This window comes from Schistocerca gregaria, chromosome 3 (assembly GCF_023897955.1).
Source record: "Schistocerca gregaria isolate iqSchGreg1 chromosome 3, iqSchGreg1.2, whole genome shotgun sequence".
NCBI lineage: Eukaryota > Metazoa > Arthropoda > Insecta > Orthoptera > Acrididae > Schistocerca > Schistocerca gregaria.
Genome location: NC_064922.1, coordinates 735,050,683 through 735,077,813, shown reverse-complemented (window position 1 = coordinate 735,077,813; position 27,131 = coordinate 735,050,683). Strand labels below are relative to the sequence as shown.

Here is a 27,131-nt window from a genome sequence, read left to right as displayed (position 1 = left end):
CAAAGTCATACAGTTGGCAGTCAGGCAGAGTTGCCATGAGAACTGAGGCTATCATCCAACTGACACATCAAGTTGAGGATACATCTTTGCTAAAATGCTATGTCCTGCTGTGTGAAGAAGTCCATAACTGCTTGCCGTACATCCTCTTCAAACAGGAATCGTTGACTCTTCAAGGTCATTTTTAAGGGACTGAAGGTGTGATAATCAAGGGGAGAGACCAGGGCTATACACCAGGTGCTCGAGTGTATCCCACATGAGTTTGCATAAGTTTTGCAGTTGCATTTTCAATATGCGAACATGTGTTATCGTAAAGCAGCAGCACCCATTCCACAATGGTGGTTTTCGATAGACATGCTGCCTCATACAAATTCCTCATTCTCTGATGGATGTCTACCTGTGTTTGTCCTTCAGCTGCCAAAAGAATAACAGCAAGTTGGTCCTGTCTGGATACATTTGGTAATAATATCACTATCACGATAATTCATGTTTCCACATTTGCTGCACACAAGTGAAGACACAAATCCCACACCAATTCTTTGACTACGTGTCAGTGCTTATTTGCCCACATCAGAGTCACACTACACTGCATATTTGCTGCAACAGCACATTCCAATGGAAACTTTTAGATCATCCCTATTGTGCCTGAATTCTGATAATGAGCATCACAAACAACTGCAGATAAATGCCTCAACTACAATACAATAAGATAATTACATATAAAGTATCAAACGTATTTTATTTCAGAATAATATAAAATTTATAGTACAAAACATTACAAATGTAACCAATTATGGTTCCATAAATAGTATCTCGTTACACAATTTGTTTCAGGGTGCTTCAAACTCTTCTGTTTCTGCCTGTAAATGAAAAGAATTCTCACAATATGACTATGTACAACAGAAAATTCCTCTGAATTTCTTATAAGCACATATCTCCCACCTTAATAATTAAGAACTTTTAACATTTCAAACATAACAGATTAATAGCTATCACTAGAAAAGGGGGAGACATCTAACAACAAATTTTAATTATTATTAATTAATTACCTGAAACACTTCCAATATGTGGTCACACACCTTTTCTAAATCCTCAATGCCCTTTTTCAGAATATCAGCAGCTCGTGGTCCATTTGTCTGAATCCTGAAATGCATCTTTGTTTCTGCTGGATGAGGTATTGTGTACCCACAAAATAGGACCTCTGGACTAAAAAATACATTCATCCATTAGCATTCATTCGGTTAGAAGCCACTACAGTTGGAGTCACAAACGATGGCCGATGAGTTTAAGGTTGTCCTGCACACCTACATCAAGCATTCACTGACAGCCAGTGAGAGTTCCGTAGTGTTCTTAGAGCTGTGAATGTCTTAGTCAATGTGAGCCTTAAAAATGATTGTACCAAGTTACTTAGTGAATTTAGTCTCTTAGTTGCAAAGCTGTCATTACTGATATTGGCCGTAAGCAACCAACTCTACATAAGCAAGCAATTTGCAAGACACCTGCTTTCTTCACACAGAAAACATTGGTATGAGCGTACTGAAACTGTTGCCTGTAACCAGCAACAATGTGAGCCCTATCGGGTGTGTAACTGTATGAACCGCTGTCGTTTGTGACTCTTACTATAGTAATAAATAATTTTTGTTATATTACATTACTTTGATTAACCAACACATACTCTTCAATTTAAGAAAAATGTATGTACATGAGCAGTAATTTCGGTGACTGTAAAGACAATAATGTGATCTACAATAATTTTGTTTGTTTGTTTTGGAATTGAGCTGTAATTTGGTAATTGGTTCATTCTGTACTGCCAGCAATGATCTATAATTGAAAAGTAGTTACCATGACCTGCTTCTATTTTCGTTGGGTCCTACAGTATACAGCAAATTTCAATATTTTATGATTACAGTTATAAAGTAAACATGATGAGGGAATGATATGCTCACTTTAAAGATAATAGTGATCCAAAGTTTGGCAACATTTGATAACCACAACAATCTATTGGTATTGTCACATGATATAAAAACCATGATAAAATTATGGCAAACACTTTATCATAATTTTATCATGTTTTTCCATGCCATACGAAAGTGCTGATCAAGGCTGTATATTATATTTGCCATTTTTGTTCATTCAACATGCAGATAAATCTGAAGATGATCATTACTATTGAAACCAGTCCCTGAATAAAACATATACTTGCTACAATAAACTACTGTTTTCACATATTGATAATGTGAACAGTTTAATTTAATTAAGTCTCGAAATAGCAAATTTGCTGAAAGTAACTTAATACATATGTAACATTTTTTAGGTAGTTTTCTTGCTTCACATTTGAGTAAAATCTCTTTCTTTCAGCAACAGTCTCCATCATTTTCATCAAGAGGAACTAACTTTTAACTGTTGCTTCAATGATCTTATACATAAAGAATAACTGGTCTGTCATTGGTTGACCTAAGCTATTGTGAAGAGGGAAGAAATGGGACATGAAAGCCCCTAACATTCACCATACCCAAGGCACATTCACCATACCCAAGGCACAGTTTGAAATTTTAAGAGTGTTCTCAGCAATATCAATCACCCATCAGGGCAGACATGCTATGATAAATGATAACTATCATGAAATAGATGCATATCCAGTAGGAGATTTTTCAGAGACATCTTGCTCACTATGGGGAAGACGACTATTGCTTCCTACCATACTGTGGCCTCCAACAAAATATAGATACAATATTATAAATCAGAATAAAAATAACCAAGGTATACACAGGAAATACTGTTTCACTGGTTAAGATTCAAACTCCTGTACTCTATTTTTCTAGAGTGGAGAGTATTTTGTTGTCTGACTTCCAAAATCACATATGGACAATGATTGCTGCCCGTTACTGCCACATTTTAGATGACACGCAAATTGCTTATCATGGCAAACACTGTGTAAGGAAATTCAAAACTAGCATGAAAGACCATAATTACACATGCAAAAATCATTAACTAAAAGAATCCACTCGCCTAAAGTGGATCAATGCTTGGAGCATGGGAACACTTAACAGAAAACAGCATTCATAATAGCTTTCGTGCACTAGCTCTTTTTGTAGCAATAGCATACCATACCAATTACATTTTTGTGGTTTTAGGGCTCAAAACTGCTATAGTCATTAGCGCCCGGTCTGTGACTTAGGAAAGGCAAAAAAACGAAAATGGAAACCAGCAGCAATGGGAACGAAACTCGAAAAATTTGAGAAACTAAAAACAGAAGGAAAGCTTAAAAACCACTACAGAAGGAGGTTGGTTGTCCCCAAAAAGAACTTCAAATTACGGACGTCATCTCACTGGCACTAATAAACTCGAGAATGCGATCGGCTGAGTGCATGTCATCTGCTAAAATGGAAGATATATCAGGCGACAGCTGTAGACGGGCGCACAACAGAGTAAAATATGGGCACTCAAGTAAAAGATGTCTTACCTTCCACAGCTGAGAGCAGTGGGGACAGAGTGGGGGAGGATCGCCGCTTAAAAGATGTCAACGGCTAAAAAGACAGTGCCCTATCCGGAGTCTAGTTAAAATTACCTCCTCCTGACGACGCATTCGGGAGGAAAAGGTCCAAGCACAGGGAAGAGCTTTCACGTCCCGCAATTTATTATGGGAAAGTGTCGACCAATGTGCGTGCCATAAAAGAACAACACGACGACATAAAACACTCCATATATTGGTGAAGGGAATCGTGCGAATAGCTGGTCGAAGAAGAGAGACTGCGGCCTTGGCCGCTATATCGGCCACCTCATTTCCACAGATACCAACATGTCCTGGGATACAGAGGAACGCCACAGAGATGCCCCCCATGTCGAGCATGTGGAGGCAGTCCTGAATCCAGTGGACCAGAGGGTGGACAGGATAGAGAGCTTGGAGACTGAGGAGAGAGCTGAAAGAGACTAAGCAGATAACATACTGTACCCGCTGATGGCGACGGATGTATTGGACAGCATGGAGAACAGCGTTAAGCTCCGCAGTATAAACCGAACACTGGTCGGGAAGCCGAAATTGATTTGGGGTGTCGCCAACAATAAAGGCACTCCCTCCACCAAAAGATGTTTTTGAGCCATCAGTGTAAAGAAATGTGGCTTCCTTCATTTGTGCACATAGAGCAGCAAATGCCCGACGATAAACAAGTGAAGGGGTACCATCCTTGGGAAACTGACAAAGGTCACGGAGCAGGCAGGTCCGGGGACGGAGCCAAGGCGGTGCTGTAACCCAAGTTTTCAAGAAAGTTTTAGGAAAGCGGAAGGACACAGAATGGAGCAGTTGACTGAAGCGGACTCCCGGTGGTAGTAGGGAGGAAGGGCAGCCTGCATACCCTAAATCCAAGGAGGCCTCGAAAAAAATGTCATGGGCCGGTTTAGCAGACATGGAAGATAGATGGATAGCGTAACGACTCATGACAGCTCACTGATTGGACAGCGGAGGTTCAGCAGTCTCAGCATAAAGGCTTTCCACAGGGCTGGTGTAAAAAGCTCCAGTCACTAAACGTAAATCACGGTGGTGGATAGAGTCGAGACACCGAAGAATAGATGGCCGAGCAGAAGAGTAAACGATGCTTCCATAGTCCAATTTTGAGTGTACTAAGGCGCGATAGAGGCAGAGAAGGACCACTCGGTCCACTCCCAGGAGGTACCATTCAGGACACGGAGGGTATTGAGGGATCGCAGACAGTGAGCCGAAAGATAGGAAACGTGGGAGGAACAGCACAGTTTTCTGTCAAACTTAAGACCCAAGAATTTAGCGACGTCTGAAAACAGAAGGTTGACAGGTCCTAGACGTAAGGAAGGTGGAAGAAACTCCATGCGATGCCAAAAATTAACATAAACAGTCTTACTGGGAGAAAAGTGGAAGCCTGTGTCGATGCTCCAAGAGTGGAGGCGATCGAGACACCCCTGAAGACGTCGTTCAAGAAGGCTGGTCCATCGAGAGCTGTAGTAGATCGCAAAGTCATCCACAAAGAGGGAGCCTGAAGACATCAGGAAGAAGACAATCCATAATTGGATTTATGGCAATGGCAAACAGTATAACACTTAGCATGGAGCCCTGGGGTACCCCGTTTTCTTGGGAGAAAGTACGGGAGAGAGTAGTGTTCACCCACACTCTAAATGTGCGCTCTGCCATAAATTCGTGAAGAAAAAGGGGCAGCCGACCTCGAAAGCCCCAAGAGAACAGTGTGCAGAGGATGCCTGTCCTCCAACAGGTATCGTATGCTCTCTCCAGAACAAAAAATATTGCTACTGTTTGGCGTTTACGGAGAAAATTGTTCATGATGTAAATGGAGAGAGCAACAAGATGGTCAACTGCAGAACAATGCTTTCGGAAACCGCATTGGGCCGGTGTTAAAAGACTGCGGGACTCCAGCCACCAAGCTAAACGGCAATTCACCATATGCTCCAAAACCTTACATACACTACTCGTGAGAGAAATGGGGTGATAGCTAGAGGGGAGATAGTAGTAGTAGTAGTAGTAGTAGTAGTAGTAGTAGTAGTTGTTGTAGAGGGGTTTTGGGCGCACGACAGCAAGGTCTTCAGCGTTAGGGGGGAGATGTGCCACGACCGTGGCACTAAAGGTGAGATCACATGTCTGCGTGGCCGCCTCCTTTGTTGGCCGAGAAGAGGCAAGGACAGTGCTGTATTTACCTGTCTGAGGCACAGTGGGCTTGCGACTGGCGAATAATTTTAGAGCAGCAAAGGTCGACACCTTTTCCTTCACTCTGATTTCCTGAATGAGCTTTTCGTCTTTAAAAATGGGGCAATCTCTGGAGGAAGCAGCGTGGTCACCCACACAGTTGATGCAACGAGGGGATGGATGTGGACAAGCACCCTCATGGGCATCCTTGCCACACAATACATTTGGCCAGATTGGAACAGGTCTGGCTGGTATGATTGAACCGTTGACACTGATAGCAACGCATAGGGTTTGGGATGTAAGGGCGAACGGAAATTCTCTCATAGCCCGCTTTGATGTTCAATGGGAGTTGAACTCTGTCAAATGTTAAGAAGACAGTACGGGTTGGAACGATGTTCATGTCAACCCTTTTCATCACTCGGTGAACAGCTGTTATGCAATGGTCAGACAGGTACTGTTGAATTTCCTCATTGGACAATCCGTCGAGGGAGCGTGTATAAACGACCCCACGTGAGGAATATAAAGTGTGGTGCGCATCCACCTGGACAGGGGAGGTGTGTAGCAGTGAAGTACGCAGCAATTTTTGCGCCTGGAGGGCACTGACTGTTTCTAACAACAAGGTGCCATCTCTTAATCTGGAACAAGACTTCACAGGACCTGCAATTGCGTCGACACCTTTCTGAATAATTAAAGGGTTGACCGTGGAGAATTCGTGACCTTCGTGAGACAACAAGGAACTGTGGCAACGATGGAAGAACTGTCTGTGGCTGAGACTCATTTAACTTACACTTGTGAGCAGACATAGTAGATGATGAGGAAACCATTGCGGAAGTATCCCCCATGATTACTGGTGTCTCCGATGGCGTGCTCCTCCCTTGTCAGGGCCCTCTCTGAGGGCACTCCCGCCTTAGATGATTGTTCACACCTCAGGTCACACCTCCCGAGAAACGGACGGAGGGACCAATCAGCACTTTCGGAAGGTATCAGCTCGGGTAATCACTCCTCCCTGGGCCTGGCCGTTACCAGGGGGTACGTACATGTCCTACCTGTCGACCCGGTGCGAGGAATTATGCGTTACCCCGTCACCGGCTACGCGTGAAAATGCATGGGTCAACCTTTAGACACGCACACGGAGGAAGAAAGAGAAAAGGAAAAACAAAGAAAGGGAAAGGAAACAAGAGAGGTCTCAAATGCCGCAGCAGAGAAAATGGTAAAGAGAAGAGGTAAGGAAAAGAGAAGGACAAAGGAAGGATTAAGACGTGCAAGCAGAGAAAGCGAAGAATGTGTTACATTTTCGAGCGTCCGTCTCCGGACGTAGGCACAAAACATACTCTGAGAGGGGAAGAAAGGGAAAGACAGAGGCGGAGATGCGGGGGGGTGGGGGGTGGTGGGGGCGCGGGGTGAATATGTGGGTGCGGGGGGGGGGGGGGGGGGGGGGGGGGATGCGGAAAAGGAAGGTATGCAGCCCGGAAAGGAAAGAGGGTCACATTAGCTCGGGGTCCCGTGCTCGCTACGCACGTATCCACAAAAGAGTTGTGGGCCCCCTGGGGGATACAGGAGAGTGAAGAGTGCAAGGAGGTGGTAGTAGGAAAGATGCAAGTCTTTGGACAGATGACTCTTCCTAATTTATGTTGTCTCCTTTTTCCTAATCCTCCCCACCAACCACATCCTGACCCACAATTGTTTCACTTTCTAAAGCCAAATCTACAAAAAAATCCATGGTACTGCCATTGGTACTCACATGGCACCATTCTACGCCAACTTTTTTTTGGGCCATCTGGAGGACTCCTCCCTATCCAGTCACCTAAAACCTCTTGTCTAGTTCTGACACATTGATAATATTTTCATGATCTGGACTCACAAGCACAACCTTTACTCTTTCTGCCATAACCTCAACACCTCTTCCCAAATCTGCTTCATCTGGTCCCTCCTCAACTCATCGGACCACTTTCCTCAATGTCTATCTTCACTTCTCAGTTTGCTTCATAAATACATCTGTCCATATAAAGAGCTCCAATCACCAGCAGTAATGCCACTTTGACAGCTGTGACCTACTCCATGTTAGAAAGTCTCTTCCTCACAGCCTCACCAGCTGAGGTTGTCACATCTGCAGTAGAAAGCAGGAGTTGTCAAAATATAACAATAAACTTATAAGCCTTTACTGACAGACAATATCCAATTCAATTCATCCAGAACAAATCTCACATACCATTTGCTCCTTTGGTACCAGTAAACCTGCTGACCAGCCATCATCCAGCATGCCTCTGATCAAGTATCACCCTGGCCTTGAAATCTCAAACACAGATTCCTCGGAGCTTCAATTATCTTTTATTGTACCCAGAGATTGGGATATCCTAGCCAAAATCCTACCCACATCACCCAATGAAGTGTTCCGCCACCCACCCAACCAACAGAATATTCTATTCCATTTCCTGCAAACTGTGGGCCACTCCCTTTTGGTCGGCCCTCATGCAAGATCTGTTCTATATACCCACCGACAACCTCCTATGGCAGGCTAACCACAGGCATTTCCTACCCGATCACAGGCAGAGCTGGGTCATTTCACGTCAAGTAATTCAGAAATTTTAGAAAATGACACCATCGTCATGCAAATCCTTGAAATTTTGAGTAGTGAAATTTTGCCTACGTATATTCACATTTCCAGAATATAAATGTTGCAGGTCAATTACTTTTTCACTTATGATAGAAAAGAAGTTTTTTGTTTGTTTGTTTGTTTGTTAAAGAGGAAGGTTTATATTTTTATAGTCATGCTTCTTGTAGTGAATATCCATCATCTACATGTCAGAAAAAATTGTAAATAATTTCTTTCCAACAAGATCCATGCACAGACATAATTTTAAGGTATTGCCTCCTCATAGACCCCTTTGAAAAATTTACAAGATTATTATAAATATTGCATTATGTCACACAAAAAGAATCAGTTTGTAAAAATAAAAGTAAGTGTGAAAACAATGCTATCGTAAAAGAAATATTGAAATTGCTAATTCATGACTACCATGTCATCACTGGATTTCCCAAGGAACAAATCTTATCTGAGAACACTGTTTTATTGCCACTACATGTATTGCATTATCAAGTTCCTTTGTTTTGAATCGTGTTCACTGAGCATGCAGTTCTAAGCTCTTGTACCGAGTTGTACTAAGAGTCACTTTTGTTTTGGAATGAATAGTTAAAAACTGCAACAGTTGAATTTTTAACCAATAATTAAGTCCCCCTAATGTTACAATAATAATATGGAATACTTTTGTAATTACTTTTTAGGTAACACCAATCATCTTTTGAATTATTTACGACAAATATTGGTTTTATGACTGAAGCAGTATGGAAAGTACAAGTAGGCAGTGTTTACTTGGATAGTACCTGCAAGGTACATGTGATACTGCCCTGACTTGTGTGAATGAACTGAGCAGTGAAGAACAAGAACTTTTATTATGACAAGCAACTGTCATTCATACCATGATTTAAGTGTTTCATGTGTGTCTGTTAAACACAAAGACAGGTACCTGCGCAGATTCTCTCTACATAAGAAAATTTGCTGTGATCACTTCAAGTGCCATAAATGATCTGTTTCATCTGGATTACGTGAAATTAGTTTAGGAAAAGCAAAGATCTTCAATGGTGGGGGCTTCAGCGTATTCCTGGGGAGAAAAAGTGCCCAACCTGTATCAAACTTATTATTGAAAAACAAGCAACTGGCGACTCATCACCAGACTATATAAATTACAGTAATATGAAGGTACAGACTCCTGAAAAATCTGTGCTCAATATTAGCATAGTAGTATCTCCTGCAAAGTTGCATTCAGTTGCTTGGCACAATTGGTATGCAGCAGCCATACAAAAATTGGAATCAGCTGCTGGGACTCTAAAAACTAAAATTTCACGTACATATCAAATTGAGCTGGCTGCTGATGCAAGCACTATCCCTGACAGTGATTTAACAGAACTGGAAGAAAAGGCAAAACATCATAGTGAACTCATGGACAAAATCAAACAGAAAATTGAATATGCAAAATAATCATGAAAAAATTCAGTTACTTTTGTGTTGCCAACTTGGTCTCGACAGAAAGTCCGTTCCAAATTTCAGGTTTCTGAATATTTAGTATGACAAGCAAGAGTTCTTTTAATGAAGAAGGGTATTTTATTGATGGCTGAGCAAAAAAGAGGAAAGATATTGCTAAATGAAAAAAATGTAAAAGTAAAGAGTTTTTATTTGGATGATGGAAACAAGAATAATGCCCCAGGGAAAAAAGACAAAGTGAGCACTAGCAAAAATACCTATCAATAAAAGTGTCTTGTTTTAGATAATTTAACTGAACTGGTCTCTATATTCAAAAAGTATCCTGAAGACAAAATAGGACTCAAAATTTTCTTATCTTTGACCAAACAGTGTATACTTGTAAGATCATCAGAAACACATACGGTATGTGCGTGCATTTACCACCAAAATGTTGAATTGCTTCTAAATTCCATTTCTATTAAAGAAACACACCAAGATCTAATTAAAATAATAACATGTCTGTGTGAAAAATGCCCCACCAGTTCATTGCTTCAAACCCACTTAGAAAATGAGATAGAAGACTATGATCCTGATGAGATGGTTCCATCCAGTCAATGGGTATCAACTTATATACTGACTAAGTGTTTCAGTCACTTCTCTATCAGAATTCTGTGGCACACTAATTAAGAAAATTGGAAAACTTACTCCACACACTCATTTCTCAATCACAATCTGATTATCTGAAAATGAACACTTTATGAAGGATAAGTGTTAATTTTAATGGATTTCAGTGAAAATGTCAATTTTGTTGTTCAAGATGAAGTACAGGGGTACGATCGGAACAACGGCAGCTGCACTCTTCACACTGTCCACATATATTACAAAATGGACCAATAGTTGCATGCAGTAAGTATTTGTATTGGTTCTGATGATCCAGAACATGGTGTTGCCTTGGTGTTCTAGACTCTGAACACTGTACTTAATTTTTTGAAGTGTGAATTTCCAGAAATTCATCTTGCGTATGTTAAATATTTCACTGATGGTTGTGCTGCACAGTATAAAAATTTTAAGGATTTCAGAAATATCTGCTACCATGAACAAGTGCAACTGGTCCATTTTTGCTACCAGCCATGGAAAATCTTCCTGTGATGGTATTGGTGGCACTGTTAAAAGACTTGTCACAAAAACAAGTTTGCAAAGAGTTTATAAAGATCAGAGTCCTACAGCCTCACAGGTTCTGTCATGAGAACCTGCAAGGCATTTCAGTTCTCTGTTTCAAAAGAGGAAATGGTACAAGTTAGACATTATCTTTCTCAGCACTTCGCAAGTGCAAAAAACAATTCCTGGAACATGTCTATGCATCACATTGTATCAGTATCACCAACCAAGATTAGAGCAAAACGGCTGAGCTGTGATACGGATTTTAGTATCGGACACGATTTCTCAGATGCACTTCTGCCACAAATGCCAGAATGCACTATGCAGCCAAACTGCTATGTTGCATGTGCATATGACTCTTCTTGGTGTTTGGGAATTGTTGGTTGGTTGATATGGGCAAAGGAACCACACAGTGAGGTCATCGGTCCCACAGGATTAGGGAAGGATGGGGAAGGAAGTTGGTCGTGCCCTGTCAAAGAAATCATCCCAAGATTTGGCTAAAGTGAATTAGGAAAATCACAGAAAACCTAAATCAGGATAGTCAGACAGAAGTTTGAACTGTCGTCCTCCCGAATGTAACTCCAGTGTGCTAACCACTGTGTCACCGCTCGCAGGTGGGTGGGCGAATCGGACAGATTTTACACCAGGGGGTTGGGATTGGGAGTAGCATATGGATGGACTACGATGTTGTGGAGGTTGGTGGGTGATGGAACACGGAACACCACTTTAAGAGGGGGTGGGAAGTGGCTCGGGTAAGATGTCAATAATTTCAGGGAATTATGATAAGTAATCAAAGCCATGGTGAAGGATATCAGTTGTTCCAGTCAAGGGGATTGTTCTTGGGAGTAGTGGGAGGATTGGAGATGTACCATGTGAGATATGTTTGCAGACTAGGTTTGGGGGATAGTGCCTGCCTCTTTGGGCATATTTTTATGTATCTGTGTTTATTTTTATGTATGTGTGTGTGTGTTTCTGCATATCTTTACGTATTTTTTACAAATTTTTATACATCTTTTCGCTTATGCAGCTCCTCTCACAACCATCAACACCTATTTTGCCTCTGTGTTATTCCCGTTTCCTTTACATGATTCCTGCCACAAAAGACCCTTGCTCCGACTTTCTGCACCAGTTAAGAACACTATCCCTTTCCTTGGCTAAAACCTAGTCCCACATCCAGTTTCTCAAATGCTGGCTATGGCCTAACTTTAAAGATTCGTTTCTCTGTATCCCATTCCTCCTTTCACAATAATCTACATCTTTTCAGATTCTGCCAAGCCGTGGCTATCACAAATCTAGTTTTACAAAAGCACATCTCCATGGCACAGGCATCCCAGAAGCACCTCTGCTCCCTCCGCAAGATACTACTACTCTCCAATCCCTAATCCACACATCTCATCTCTGAAATTGAGTCCCTTGCTCCTCAGCATCTGGAGGAGCATTCCAGACATCAACTCTGTATGTTATCCAACCCACTGACATCCTGCTGCCACCTTGGGTGCCACTATCCAACCCTCATTGTACCCACAGTGTTCCTCCTTGGCCTCAAAGCAGATAAATCCCTCCTAGCTGACCTTTCCAACTTGCCACAATCCCCAAAACTCCTTACCGACTCTCCAGCAAATCCAGAACCAAAAGATTACCTTAAAACTGTTGTTACCCTTTCCACCAAGACCTACAGCTCCACAGAAGTTTAGCCCTATCTAAAGGCCTCACCTTTAGCCCTACACCCAAATTTAACCATGCTGGACTTGTCAAAGGCCTACACTCCTCCTCCTCGTCACAGCAATGGAAGCACTTCTTTGTCACCAATCCCTCCAACCAAAACAAATCCTGACCTAATCATCATACCTGCAGACAAAGTTTCCACCACTGTTGCTATGAATCACAGTAATCACATTGCAGAAGGCCTCCACCAATTATGTGACTCATCCACCTATAAACTCAGCCAGAGTGATCCCACAGAAGCTTCAGGCCTATTTGAGGATAGGAAGTCCAACACAAACTCCAATACCTGCTTAAAGCCTTATGTCCTTCACACAACATCTCCCCTGTATCCATTCCCTTCCTTACCCCTACGACACCTTGTATACCTACCTTCTACACACGCCCCCAAATCCCTACCTTCTACACACGCCCCCAAATCCACAAACCCGACAATCCTGGATGTCCCATTGTGGCTTGTTACTGTGCCCCACTGAAAGAATTTCAGCCCTCACTGACCAACAGCTCCAACCAATTGCCCATAATCTAGCCTCCCATGCCAAAGATACCATCTACTTCCTTCACCGACTCTTCAGCATCCCTATCCCTTTACCTCCTTCACACCAAAATCCCTCGTGCCCATGTCTTAACCACTGTCTAACACTACCTTTGCCTACCTCCTTCAGACTCTAAACCCACTTCCTCATTCCTCACAGATCTTTCTAGCTGTATCCTAACCCACAACTACTTTTCCTTTGAAGGGACAGTATGTAAACAAACCCACAGCACAGCAATGGGCACCCAAATGGCACACTCCAATGCCAACCTTTTTATGGGCCATCTAGGAGAGCTTTCTAACCCTCAAAAATACCAAACCCCTAGTCTGGTTCAGGTTCATTGACCATAACTTCATGTTCTGGACTCAGGACTGACACCCAATCTTCATTCCTTCACAACCTCAACACCTCTCCCATCCACTTCACGTGGGCCACCTCGACCCAGTGTGCCACCTTCCTAGATGTTGACCTCCTCCTCCTGTCCAATTGCTCCATCCATATATCTGTTCTTTGTCCACATTAAATTCATCAATCACCAAGAGTACCTGCATTTCAACAGCTCTCATCCATTTCACACCAAAAGCCCTCCCATACAGCCTGGTCACCCAGCGATGGTGTATCTGCCATGACAAAAACTCGCTCGCTCAGTATGCTAAGGGTCTCACCTATGCCTTCACAGACAGGCACTATGCCCCAGATCTCCCAATCCTCCCACCACCCTCAAGAACCAGCCACAAAGGAATGTCCCCTTCATCGCCCAGTACCACCCTAGACTGGAACAACTGAACCACATATTTCGCCTGGGCTTCAATTATCTATCATCATGCCCTGAAATGAAAGACATCCTTCCTGAGATACTTCCCACTCCTCCTAAAGAGGTGTTCCATAGCCCACCAAATCTACAGAACATACTAATCCATCCCTATGCCACTCCCAATCCTAATCCCTTGCCACTAGGATCTCATCCCTGTGGACGACCCAAGTGCAAAAACTAGCCAACACTTCCTATTACAGTCCTGTCACAGGTTTGTCCTACCCTATAAGGACCCGGGCCACCTGAGAAAGCAGCCATGTCATTTACCAGACCATACAGTGGCACAACATGCAGTAGAACAAAACACACTATTTCAATAGAGGCTTCACTACCTGAGCCATCTCAATCCTTCCCTCTACCACCAGCGTTCCTGAACTGTACAGATGAGAATTGTCCTTACAACACATTCTCCACTCCCATAATTATTCCAGACTCACCTATGGTAAAATACTGTCCCCACACCCACGCACCAACAGTTTCCACTCTCTCGCGCATGCGCACGCACACGCACACACCACCTGTACATTACTATCCCTTCCCCTTTCTCAGCCCTCCAGGTTGCTGCTTGCATCCAACATGATAGTTGCATTCTGGCCCGAGGTTCAAGAATTGGTGATCATGTGTGCATGAGGGGTGCTTGCTTGTGTTAATGGATGGTGTGTGTGTGTGTGTGTGTGTGTGTGTGTGTGTGTGTGTGTGTGTGTGTGTGTGTCCCTTTTACTGATGAAGGCTGTGGCTGTAAGCTTTATGTATATGTCTTAATTGTAAATGTCTGCAACTTAATGTGTCTTCTTTATGATAAGTAGCAAACTGTCTTTTCCCACATTGTTGATATTCCAACCTAGAGTTTCCACACATGAAATACACTCAGACTTCAATAAGAGTGTAGTAAGTCCAATTCAAAAGAAGACAGGAGATGACAGGTGCAGATGTTATTCAACTTTAAGTTCACTACATTGTACTTGCACAATACTGACATGAATTACTAACCGAAGAATGGAGAAACTGGCAGAAGTTACCCACAGAAAAGATCAGGAATGTAAATATACAAGGGAATCTACTCACTCATCGACTTATCCCAAAAACAAAAAGCAGATCTACACTTATAACATTTGTAGATTTAAAGGAAGTATTTGCCAGTATCCACTGGAGCACACAAACTTTGTCGTTTTGAAAGTAGTGATGTTTAAATCAGGGAGCAGAATGTTATTAACAACGTGTGTAGAACAAGACTGCAATTACAAGAGTTGATAAATGTGAAAGAGAATCAGCAGTTGGTAAGGTTGGTTGGTTTGAGGTAGAAAGAAGACCACACTAAAGAGTCATTGGACCTTTTTTCCTGACGCAAGCAAGACTCAAGGTACAAAAAACACCCAACACCACACTTAAAAAGTTTGGTAACAGGAGCTTTTAGGACGAGTCCGGTGACCAGCATCCTGGTGGAGGCTGGAGTCCCTCCAATGAATGTTAGGCATGCACACCTGCTCGCCAGTTACGTTGCGCACATTTGTAGTTCGGAGCATCAGAATTACAGTCTCCTTTTCCCATCCACGGCGGTTCATGTCCTGCATCAGAGGCCCAGGTCAGGGCTTAAGGTTGTGATTAGCGTCCAATCTCTGCTGTCTGAAGTGGAGTCCTTGCCTTTATCACTTATACTCCAGGTCAATTCACGTACACCACCATGGCGCACACCTAGACTGAACCTTCACCTGGGCCTTTCACATGACCCTAAGGACTCAGTTAATCCCGCAGCTCTCCGCTGTCACTTCTTCTCGATTCTTAACATGCACTAGGACTGTGAAGTGGTTTACACTGACAGCTCAATGGTTGATGGTCACGTTTGCTTCCCTTATGTACATGGAGAACATAAGGAACAGCACTGCTTGCCAGACGGCTGCAGTGTTTTCATTGCAGAGCTGGCGGCCATTTCTCGTGCTCTTGAGCGCGTCCACTCATGCCTTGGCGAGTTGTTTCTTCTCTGTACTGACTCCTCGAGCAGCCTACAAGCTTTCGACTAGTGCTAGCCCCACCATCCTTTGGTAGCGACCATCCAGGGGTCCATTTATGCCCTGGAACGGTCCAGTCGTTCCATGGCGTTTGTGTGGACATGCCAGAATCCCAGGAAATGAAGTTGCAGACAGGCTGGCCAAACAGGCTACACGGAAACAGCTTCTGGAGATCGGCATCCCTGTAACTGACCTGCGATTATTATTACACCGCAGGGTTTTTCAGCTTTGGGAGACGGAACAGCACAATCTCTGTGTGCACAACGAAATGCACGCCCTTGAGGAGACTATGAATGTGTGGTAGACCTCCACAGGGGGCTCTCGCAGGAACTATGTGATTCTCTGCCGGTTCTGCATTGGCCATATGTGGCTAACACATGACTACCTCACTCTGTCGCTAGGACCCACCTCGGTTTCACTGTGGCTCACATATGACAGTCGCTGACTTCTTGCTGGACTGCACACTTTTAGCCACTCTGCAGCGGACTTTTAACCTTCCCAGTGCCCTACCTCCGAAGTTTAGTGACAATATCTCAACAGCAGATTTAGTTTTATGTTTTATTTGTGAGGGTTTTTTTTAATAGTACAATCTAAGAGTTGGCATTTAGTCTTCTCTTTGAAATCTCCACCCTCCCTCCATTTTAACTCTGTCACACTTTCTTTGCTTTTCTTTGTTTTGGTGGTCATCTTTTCCATACATGTGTTCATCTCATGTTGTCTTTTTGGGGTGGTCATTTTAATATGCAGAGTGGCTGGCTCAACCCCTTTTATTATTGTGATCAGCCACCCCAGACAATCTGCTCTATGGTTTTAATTCCTCCTCCTACTTTTCCTTGTGGTGTATGTTTTCCCATTTCTTGTTCGTTCCATTCACTGGGTTGAGTAAACTCAATGCTGAGGACGCTGCCAAACCATAAACCCGACTCCCATACTCAAAGCAGGATTGAACAAGGGCTCTGTAGAGCTGCAGCAGCGTAGAGCGATCTGCAGCCCAGTTGGTGTTGCTCAGGTAGCGGAGAACATTGAGATGCTGCCAGCACTCCCTCTTAAGCTGACGAAGGTGATGTAACCAAGACAATAAGGTGTCAAAAACCGGTCCTAAGACTCAGTATGTCTGCACTACAGTGATTGGATCATCATTAATGTAAAGTTCTGGTTCTGGATGAATGGTACGACACAGACAGAAGTGCAGGAGACACGACTTCGCGGCTGAAAACTGGAAGCCATGGGCTAGAGCCTATGGCTGCACTATATGAATGGCTCCCTATAAATGCCGCTCAGCAACACCAGTACTGGAGGAGCACTAAAAAATGCAGAAGTCATCCACATACAGGGAATGGAAGACCAACAGTCCTATAGCTGTTGCTAGGCTGTTAATGGCCACTAAAAATAGAGATACACCCAATACGGAGCCCTGTGGAACACTAGTCTCATGAATACAGGAGGAACTGTGGGAAGCACCAACTTGGACATGGAAAGTATCGAGCGACAGGAAGTTTTGGATAAAAATTAGGAGCGAGTCTCGGTGACACCACTCATACAATGTGGCAAGGATATAATGTCACCAGGTTGTGTCATATGCTTTACGTGAGTCCAAAAAGACAGCAACCAAGTGTTGGCATCTGGAAAAGGCTGTTCGGATGACAGACTCGAGGGACACAAGATTGTCAGTGGTAGAGTGACCCTGGCTGAAATCAGGCCACAAGACTTCAGGACCCAACCCACTGCCGACACACCATACTTTCCAGCAGCTTGCAGAGAACGTTGATGAGGCTGGTGGGCCAACTGCTATCCACATCAAGCGGATTTTTAGCACCGGGACGATGGTGCTCTCCCGCCAATGTGACAGAAGGACGCCATCGCACCAGATCTACATCTACATCTACATTTATACTCCGCAAGCCACCCAACGGCGTGTGGCGGAGAGCACTTTACGTGCCACTGTCATTACCTCCCTTTTCTGTTCCAGTCGCATATGGTTCGCGGGAAGAATGACTGTCTGAAAGCCTCCGTGCGCGCTCAAATCTCTCTAATTTTACATTCGTGATCTCCTCGGGAGGTATAAGTAAAGGGAAGCAATATATTTGATACCTCATCCAGAAACGCCCCCTCTCGAAACTTGGCGAGCAAGCTACACCGCGTGCCACTTGCGTTTACGAAACATCTCCGTAACGCAATCACGGTTACCAAATAACCCTGTGAGGAAACGCGCCGCTCTTCTTTGGATCTTCTCTATCTCCTCCGTCAACCCGACCTAGTACGGATCCCACACTGATGAGCAATACTCAAGTATAGGTCGCACGAGTGTTTTGTAAGCCACCTCCTTTGTTGATGGACTACATTTTCTAAGGACTCTCCCAATGAATCTCAACCTGGTACCAGACTTACCAACAATTAATTTTATATTATCATTCCACTTCAAATCGTTCCGCAAGCATACTCCCAGATATTTTACAGAAGTAACTGCTACCAGTGTTTGTTCCGCTATCATATAGTCATAAAATAAAGGATACTTCTTTCTATGTATTCGTAATACATTACATTTGTCTATGTTAAGGGTCAGTTGCCACTCCCTGCACCATGTGCCTATCTGCTGCAGATCTTCCTGCATTTCACTGCAATTTTCTAATTCTGCAACTTCTCTGTATACTACAGCATCATCCGCGAAAAGCCGCATCGAACTTCCGACACTATCTACTAGTTCATTTATATATATTGTGAAAAGCAATGGTCCTTTAACACTCCCCTGTGGCACGCCAAAGGTTACTTTAATGTCTGCAGACGTCTTTCCATTGAAAACAACATGCTGTGTTCTGTTTGCTAGAAACTCTTCAAACCAGCAACACAGCTGGTCTGATATTCAGTAGGCTCTTACTTTGTGTGCAACTGTATCGAACGCCTTCCGGAAATCAAGAAAAATAGCATCTACCTGGGAGCCTGTATCTAATATTTTCTGGGTCTCATGAATAAATAAAGCGAGTTGGGTCTCACATGATCGCTGTTTCCGGAATCCATGTCGATTCCTACAGAGTAGATTCTGGGTTTCCAAAAACGACATGATACTCGAGCAAAAAACATGTTCTAAAATTCTACAACAGATCGACATCGGAGATATAGGTCTAGACTTTTGTGCATCTGCTCGATGACCCTTCTTGAAGACCGGGGCTACCTGTGCTCTTTTCCAATTATTTGGAACCTTCCGTTCCTCTAGAAACTTGCGGTACACGGCTGTTAGAAGGGGGGCAAGTTCTTTCGCGCACGCTGTGTAGAATCTAATTGGTATCCCGTCAGGTCCAATGGACTTTCCTCTGTTGAGTGATTCCAGATGCTTTTCTATTCTGGTTTAAGATGATGATGAGATGTCCCTTGCTTGGATAAGCAGCTGCCAGCAGCAAGTCTTATACTCTTAGCTCACTTATTTGTTACACAGTTAAATTTGATTTCTTTGGGTGTTTTTAGGTACTTGCATTGTTTAATTCACAAATTTCATGCATATTATAATATTTGATTGTTGTAGCATCACATTTTAGTACCGGAATAGGGTAAAATCGCGTAGTCTCCTTATGCTGCCGAGCAGTGTGTCAGCAGTGTGCAAGTAGCAGCATTACTGCATTTATAGGCAATCTTTTATTTTAATAACTGTTTAAATTTTGTGTCAAATTGTTAGTTCAGACATTCTTTGCACAACAGTATTTAGCATGGATAGGGACTGTGACTGCTGTGTTCAGATGCAGGCTAAGTTGGTATCTCTTCACTCCCAGCTTCAGGCAGTGTTGGCTTCGGTCACACAGCTTGAGGCTGTTGCCAATGATCATCACTGTGGGGGTCTGGACAGGGGTTTGTTTGGGATGGCCAGCTCATCCCACACATCCCCCGATCGGACTACGGCTGTGGCTGCCCGGGATACTGCCCACATTGAGGCCGACCCCTCACCCGTGGTAGAGTGGGAGGTCGTATCGAGGTATGGCAAGGGGTGAAAGACATTCCAGAGGGCTGAACGGAAGGCCTCTCGAGTTTGTCTGACAAACCGGTTTCAGGCTCGTCTCTCGCTGATACTTATTTCAGCCGGACATAGCTGCTTGTACTGTTCCAGAGATTGCCCCCAGTCTGCAAAATCTGGGTGGTCGCAGAGGGTGGGCTTTCTGGTAGTTGGGAGCCCCAACGTCAGGCACGTAATGGGGCCCCTTAGGGATATGGCAGCAAGAGAGGGGAAGAAAACCAATGTGCACTCCGTGTGCATACCGGGGGGAGTCATTCCAGATGTGGAAAGGGTCCCTCCGGATACCATGAAGGGTATAGGGTGCACCCATCTGCAGGTGGTCGCTCATGTCGGCACCAATGATGTGTGTCCCTATGGATTGGAGGAAATCCTCTCTGGCTTCCATGGGCTATCTGATTTGGTGAAGACTGCCAGTCTCCACTAGTGGGATGAAAGCAGGACTGACTGCAGACATTTGGTACAGAGCCGAGTGGAGGGTCTGAATCAGATGCCGAGGCGGTACTGTGACCGTGTGGGCTGTAGATTCCTTGACTTGCGCCATAGGGTGGTGGTGTTTCGGGTTCCGCTGGATAGATCGGGAGTCCACTACACACAGCAGGCGGCTACACGGGTAGCAGGGGTTGTGTGGCGTGGACAGGGCGGTTCTTTAGGTTAGATGGCCTCGGGCAAGTACAGAAAGGGCTTCAAAATGTGTGGGGCAAAGTCAGGACATGCTGGGACCAAGCAGCAATCAGTATTGTAATTGTAAACTGTCAAAGCTGCATTGGTAAAGTACCAGAACTTCAAGCGCTGATAGAAAGCACCAAAGCTGAAATCGTTATAGGTACGGAAAGCTGGCTGAAGCCAGAGATAAATTCTATCAAAATTTTTACAAAAATTTCTGTTCTGACACTGACAATGTTGAGTGTTTATGGAAAAAGTTCAAGGCCATCATAAAATGCGTTTTAGACAGGTACATGCCGAGTAAAACTGAGGGACAGGAAAAACCCACCGTGGTTCAACAACAGAGTTAGGAAACTACTGCGAAAGCAAAGAGAGCTTCATTGCAAGTTTAAACACAGCCAAAACCTCTCAGACAAACAGAAGCTAAACAATGTCAAAGTTAGCATAGCGAGGGCTATGCACGAAGCATTCAGTGAATTCAAAAGTAAAATTCTATGTACCGACTTGACAGAAAATCCTACGAAGTTCTGGTTTTATTTTAATTCAGTAAGTTGTTCGAAACAGCATATCCAGACACTCTGGGATGATAATGGCATTGGAACAGAGGATGACACGTGTAAAGCTGAAATACTAAACACCTTTTTCCAAAGCTGTTTCACAGAGGAAGACCGCACTGCAGTTCCTTCTCTGAATCCTTGCATAAATGAAAAAATGGCTGATATTGAAATAAGTGTCCAAGGAATAGAAAAGCAAATGAAATCACTCAACAGAGGAAAGTCCACTGGACCTGACAGGATACCAATTTGATTCTACACAGAGTACGCAAAAGAACTTGCCCCCTTCTAACAGCTGTGTACCGCAAGTCTCTAGAGGAACGGAAGGTTCCAAATGATTGGAAAACAGCACAGGTAGTCCTAGTATTCAAGAAGGGTCATCGACCAGATGCACAAAACTATAGGCTTATATCTCTGACATCAATCTGTTGTAGAATTTTAGAACATGTTTTTTGCTCGCATATCATGTCATTTTTGGAAACCCAGAATCTACTCTGTAGAAATCTACACAGATTCTGGTAACAGCAATCGTGTGAGACCCAACTCGCTTTATTTGTTCACGAGACCCAGAAAACATTAAACACAGGCTTCTAGGTAGATGCCATTTTCCTTGACTGCCAGAAGGTGTTTGATACAGTTCCGTACTGTCGCCTGATAAACAAAGTAAGAGCCTACTGAATATCAGACCAGCTCTGTGACTGGATTGAAGAGTTTTTAGCAAAAACAGAACACAGCATGTTGTACTCAATGGAGAGACGTCTACAGACATTAAAGTAATCTCTGGTGTGCCGCAGGGGAGTGTTATGGGACCATTGCTTTTCACAATATATATAAATGACCCAGTAGATAGTGTCGGAAGTTCCACATGGCTTTTTGCGGATGATGCTGTAGTATACAGAGACATTGCAGCATTATAAAACTGCAGCTAAATGCAGGAAGATCTGCAGCAGATAGGCACATGGTGCAGGGAGTGGCAACTGACCCTTAACATAGACAATGTAATGTATTGCGAATACATAAAAAGAAGTATCCTTTATTGTATGATTATATGATAGCGGAACAAACACTGGTAGATTTGAAGTGGAATGATCATATAAAATTAATTGTTGGTAAGGCGGGTGCCAGGTTGAGATTCATTGGGAGAGTCCTTAGAAAATGTAGTCTATCAACAAAGGAGGTAGCTTACAAAACACTCGTTCGACCTATACTTGAGTATTGCTCATCAGTATGGGATCTGTACCAGATTGGGTTGACGCAGGAGATAGAGAAGATCCAAAGAAGAGTGACGCGTTTCGTCACAGGGTTATTTGGCAACCGTGATAGCGTTACGGAGATGTTTAGCAAACTCAAGTGGCAGACTCTGCAAGAGAGGCGCTCTGCATCGCGATGTAGCTTGCTGTCCAAGTCTCGAGTGGATGTGTTTCTGGATGAGGTAGCAAATATATTGCTTCCCCCTACTTATACCTCCAGAGGAGATCATGAATGTAAAATTAGAGAGATTCGAGTGTGCACGGAGGCTTTCTGACAGTCATTCTTCCCACAAACCATATGCGACGAACAGGAAATGCAGGTAATGACAGTGGCACATAAAGTACCCTCCACCACACACCATTGGGTGATTTGCAGAGTATAGATGTAGATGTAGATGTTAAGCATCTGGCCTAGGAGCTGTGTCACAGCAATGTGCAAGGGCACTGACAAGCTCCCAGTCTGCAAATGGGGCCTAATAGAGTTCACTGTGGTGTTTGAGGGTGCGAAAGGCTGAGGGCTAGTTCTCCGACGCAGAGGCTTGAGCATAGTGCTCAGTAATCACGTTTGCATTGGTACAGAACACGCCATTGATGTTAATGCTACGGATATCTGTACCCAAAAAGACGTTTGATCTTTGTCCAGACTTGGAAAAGAGACGTATGGACCCAGTGGTCGACACGTACCTCTCCCAACACACGTTTCAATCATTTTATAAGCAAGTAAACGCGGACACAGAGCCGCTTGAAGGCTATTAGGTGCCCTAGGGAAGGGTGCCACTTATGTCACTGTAGAGCTCACCGATGCTCTAATTGCCTCAGTGCCTTCCAGCGACGACCAAAGGACTGTCTTTCACCGGGGCACCCTAGAGTACGAGGGATCACGTTTTCCACCGCAGATGCGAACGTTTTAGTGACCTGCTGAACCACAACATCGATGGCACCATGTGGGGGAGATTCAACGGTGACAGAAGAGGTGAAGGCTACCTAGTCTGCCTTGTTTAAAGCCCATCTGGGTAGGCGTCCATGAGCATGACATCAGGGGAGTGACAGGAAGATGGGGAAGTGGTCACTACCACACAGGTCATCGTGTGCTCTCCAGTGAACAGATGGGAGAAGTCTTGTGTTGTGAATTGATAAATCAATGGCCAAGGAAGTGCCATGAGATACACTGAAATGTGTGAGGGCCATATTTAAAAGGCAGAGGTCGAGTAGAGACAGGAAAGTTTCAACAGTGCCACCACACAAGGGATTATGGGCATTAATATCTCCCAAATGTAGGAAAGGTTTAGGGAGTTCAGCAATCAGTGCAGCCAATGCATTCAGGGGTGCTGCACCATCTGGAGGAAGATATACATTGCAGACAGTTATTTCCTGTGTTGTCCTTTTCCAGACAGCCACAGCTTCAAGAGTGGTTTGAAGGGGGCACAGGTTCACTGCACTGAGTTCAGGATATAAACACAAACTCCACCTGACACACTATTATAGTCGCTACTGTTTTTGTAATATCCCCTATAGCCAAGAAGGGCTGGGAGTCCGCATTGCCGGGAATCAGGTTTCCTATAGAGCAATGCAGAAAGAAGGTGTAAGGCTTAATGTTTGCAGTAGCTCAGCCACATGGTGGAAAAAACCGCAGCAATTCCACTGGAGGATGATGATATCTTGAGGCTGGGGAGGTATGAAGCATCCAAGGAGGCAGGTTACATTTCAGGGTCACCTGCTGCCACCAATTGAGTACTTGTATCTACTCCTATTGTGGATGATGCATCAGTGAGATCCGAGATCTCCACCTCATCTCCGGGTGCAGAACTAGTAGGGAGTGGTGGCGTTGGGGTCACTGGAAGGTCCTTTTTCTTAGCAGACTTCTTTGTTTGCTTGCCCTCTTGCTTTATTTTAGGGGCATGCTGGGAGGACTTATCCGAAGTAACTTCAGGCACAGAGGAAGACCGTGAAGCTCTTTGTCCAGCAGCTTTTGGCTCCTTTGGCCACTGGCGAGTGTCTGCTGTGGCATTATTGGAAACCTTCTGCAAGAGAGGAGCCATAGTAGGCTGTTGCATCTCCGGCTGGGGGGAGAGGGGACCTATGTCCCCTGCGTTTGGAGAGGGGGGGCGGCGCCTTGCTCCCGAAGTAGGTACTTTGGGAGCAATGTAAGGAAATTTTTCTGTTACCCCAAGGGGGCGGATGTATTATAGAGGCCCGGAGGGCCCACTGTTTGTGGCACAGAGTGCAGTACAACTTATACCTGTGATGACGACAGTAATGTAGCTGCAGCGTACACGGACGTCAATTGAACGGGGTGTAATTGTTCAAATTTACCTTTAGCCTCTTGGTAAGTCAATCGGTCCAGGGTATTGTACTTCATGACTTTCCACTGCTTTTGGAGTACTGTGCAGTCTGGCGAGCAGGGGGAGTGCTGCTCTCTGCAGCTGATCCAAGTGGGAGGAGGCACACAGGGAGTATCTGGATGCAATGGACGTCCGCAGTCTCGACATATGACGTTGCAAGTGCAGCGGGAAGACGTGCCCGAATTTCCAGCACTTAAAGCACTGCATAGGGGGAGGGACATGTGGTTCAACATCACAGCGGTAAACCATCACCTTGACCTTTTCAGACAATGAATCACCCTCAAAGGCCAAGATGAAGGCACCAGTAGCAACCCTGTTGTCTTTGGATCCCCTGTAAATGCACCGAATGAAATGAACACCCCACCGTTGTAGATTGGCGCGGAGCTCATCATCAGACTGCATGAGGTGGTCATGATGGAAAATAATCCCTTGTACCACGGTGAGGCTTTTATGGGGAGCGATGGAAACAGGAATATCACCCAGCCGGTCACAAGCAAGTAACTCCTGGGACTGGGCTGGGGATGCTGTCTGACTCAAGACTGCACCGCTTCTCATCTTGGACAGTGCTGTCACTTCCCCAAACATATCCTCAAGATTTTCAACAAAAAATTTAGGCTTCATAGGTAGAATGGAGACCCCCGTCCATTCTGCTAGAGACTAAATATTGAGGCGAATCTTCTTTCTGTAGCACTACATTCCTCCCATGGTGTAGCGAGGGACCATATGGTCACCAGCAAGAGATGACTTAGTTCGCTTCATTGCGGGTCATCCGCCCTGATGCCACCCACTCCAATCAGGGGCTCTCCCCACGGGCACCACCCAGCCACAACAAAGGCCACCTGGCATGGTTGCCGTTGCCAGGACTCCTGTTGCCCCAGGAAGACAGGCATCTACTCCTTGGCATACATGGGGAGTGTTGATCCCTGTGTTGTCTGGGAGACACCACCAAATGGGTAAATGATGGCCCCACCACAATGGACTGACTACAATGCTGGACAGTGGGTGCAGAGAAATCCAGTACTGTCATGGGGGCCAAAGAGGACACGAGACAACAGAAGAAGATGACATACCCTGGAAAGTGTCCTCGCCCCAAATAATTGAATTGCTGGTGGAGGTGCAAAGCCATGACAAGAGATTCACGAGATCAAATCTAAGGGCACTATAGATAACTAATGCACCACATAAGGAGTCCTCCTTCATATGGCCTGCACTTCTGTAGAGCTCAGAAAGTGGCAGGTCAAACAATAAAACAGGGCCTGAGCTTATGGGGCCGAAAAGTGTGAGACTCCTTTTAGTCACCTCTTACGACAGGCAGGGATACCTTGAGCCTATTCTAACCCCAGGACCTGCAACAGTGGGTGGGGGAGGGGGGGGGGGTGATAAGGGAGTGAAACAGGGTTGTGGCAGTTCCCATGTGTTATTCAATTTCTACATTAATCAAGCACTAAAGAATACCAGGGAGAAGTTTAAAAAGGGAATTAAAGGTAGGGCGGAAAAAAAATCTGGAAAATAAAACAAGGATAACGGAACACGAAGGAAGCAGATACTCAGGTAGCAGAGTACTTATGGAGTGCACATTAGGGTTTTCTAGGCTAGACAGTAGTTCGAGGTTCTATGATGAGCACTCGCGAGTTGATACACCGCAAGGGAAGTCAGGCTGCGTTCAGAGTAGAATCACTTCGACTGTCAAACTTTTGTTAGTGAACTGTCATAGTTTTTATACCACAGTTCCTGAATTTACTGCCCTCCAGGGAAGCTATCTCATTCAAATTAGTCTTGGGACTGACAGCTGGCTAAAACCTAAAATGGAAAATTCTGAGATATTTAACGAGTTGTGGAATGTATATCAGAAAGACAAATTAGAGGCCATAGGAGGGGGAGTGTTCACTGCAGTGGACAAAATTATTCTTTCTATTGAGGTAGATGTGGCTGCGAATAACAAGTTAATTGTTGGATGTTTTTACCGGCCACCTAATTCCACTGTGACAGTTCGTGTCATTCAAAGAAAGTCTACAGGCAGTAGTGCGTAAATACCCAGATCATGCAATACTAGTTGGAGATGACTTTACCCTACCAAGTACAGACTGGGATGTGTGCAGATTCATTGGGGGGAGGGGGGGGGGGGGTGTTACAGACAGGCAGTCTTGAGAAATATTTTTGAACACATTTTCTGAAAATTGCCTTTAGCAGCTAGCTCGGCTGCCCACACATAATGCACAATGGAAATATCTTGGACCTTGAAGCTACAAATCTTATTGAAAATATCAATATAGAAATGGGGATTAGCAATCATGATATCATAACAGCAACTATGATTACGAAAGTTAATAAATCAGTGAAGAAGGCTAGGATAATGTTTCTGCTGGATATAGTAGATAAGCACTTGTCACTATCTCACACTGAATT

The 27,131-nt window shown here is 44.3% G+C and overlaps 1 protein-coding gene across 2 annotated transcripts in view; it reads right to left on the bottom strand.

Annotated features, from left to right (window-relative positions):
* Positions 1–717: 717 nt before the first annotated feature.
* Positions 718–27,131, bottom strand: part of LOC126353784 (probable DNA-directed RNA polymerases I and III subunit RPAC2) — a 47,552-nt gene continuing 21,138 nt past the window's right edge. Inside the window, exons 3-4 of one of the 2 annotated variants that reach the window (XM_050002873.1) lie at positions 1,077–1,203; positions 718–857 (exon numbers count right to left, since the gene is read on the bottom strand). In XM_050002873.1, coding sequence (XP_049858830.1) covers positions 828–857; positions 1,077–1,203 — 157 coding nt within the window. In that variant the 3' untranslated portion in view covers positions 718–827. Of the gene's footprint in view, positions 858–1,046; positions 1,204–27,131 lie in introns of both variants that reach the window. The other variant, XM_050002872.1, reaches the window with a different exon arrangement.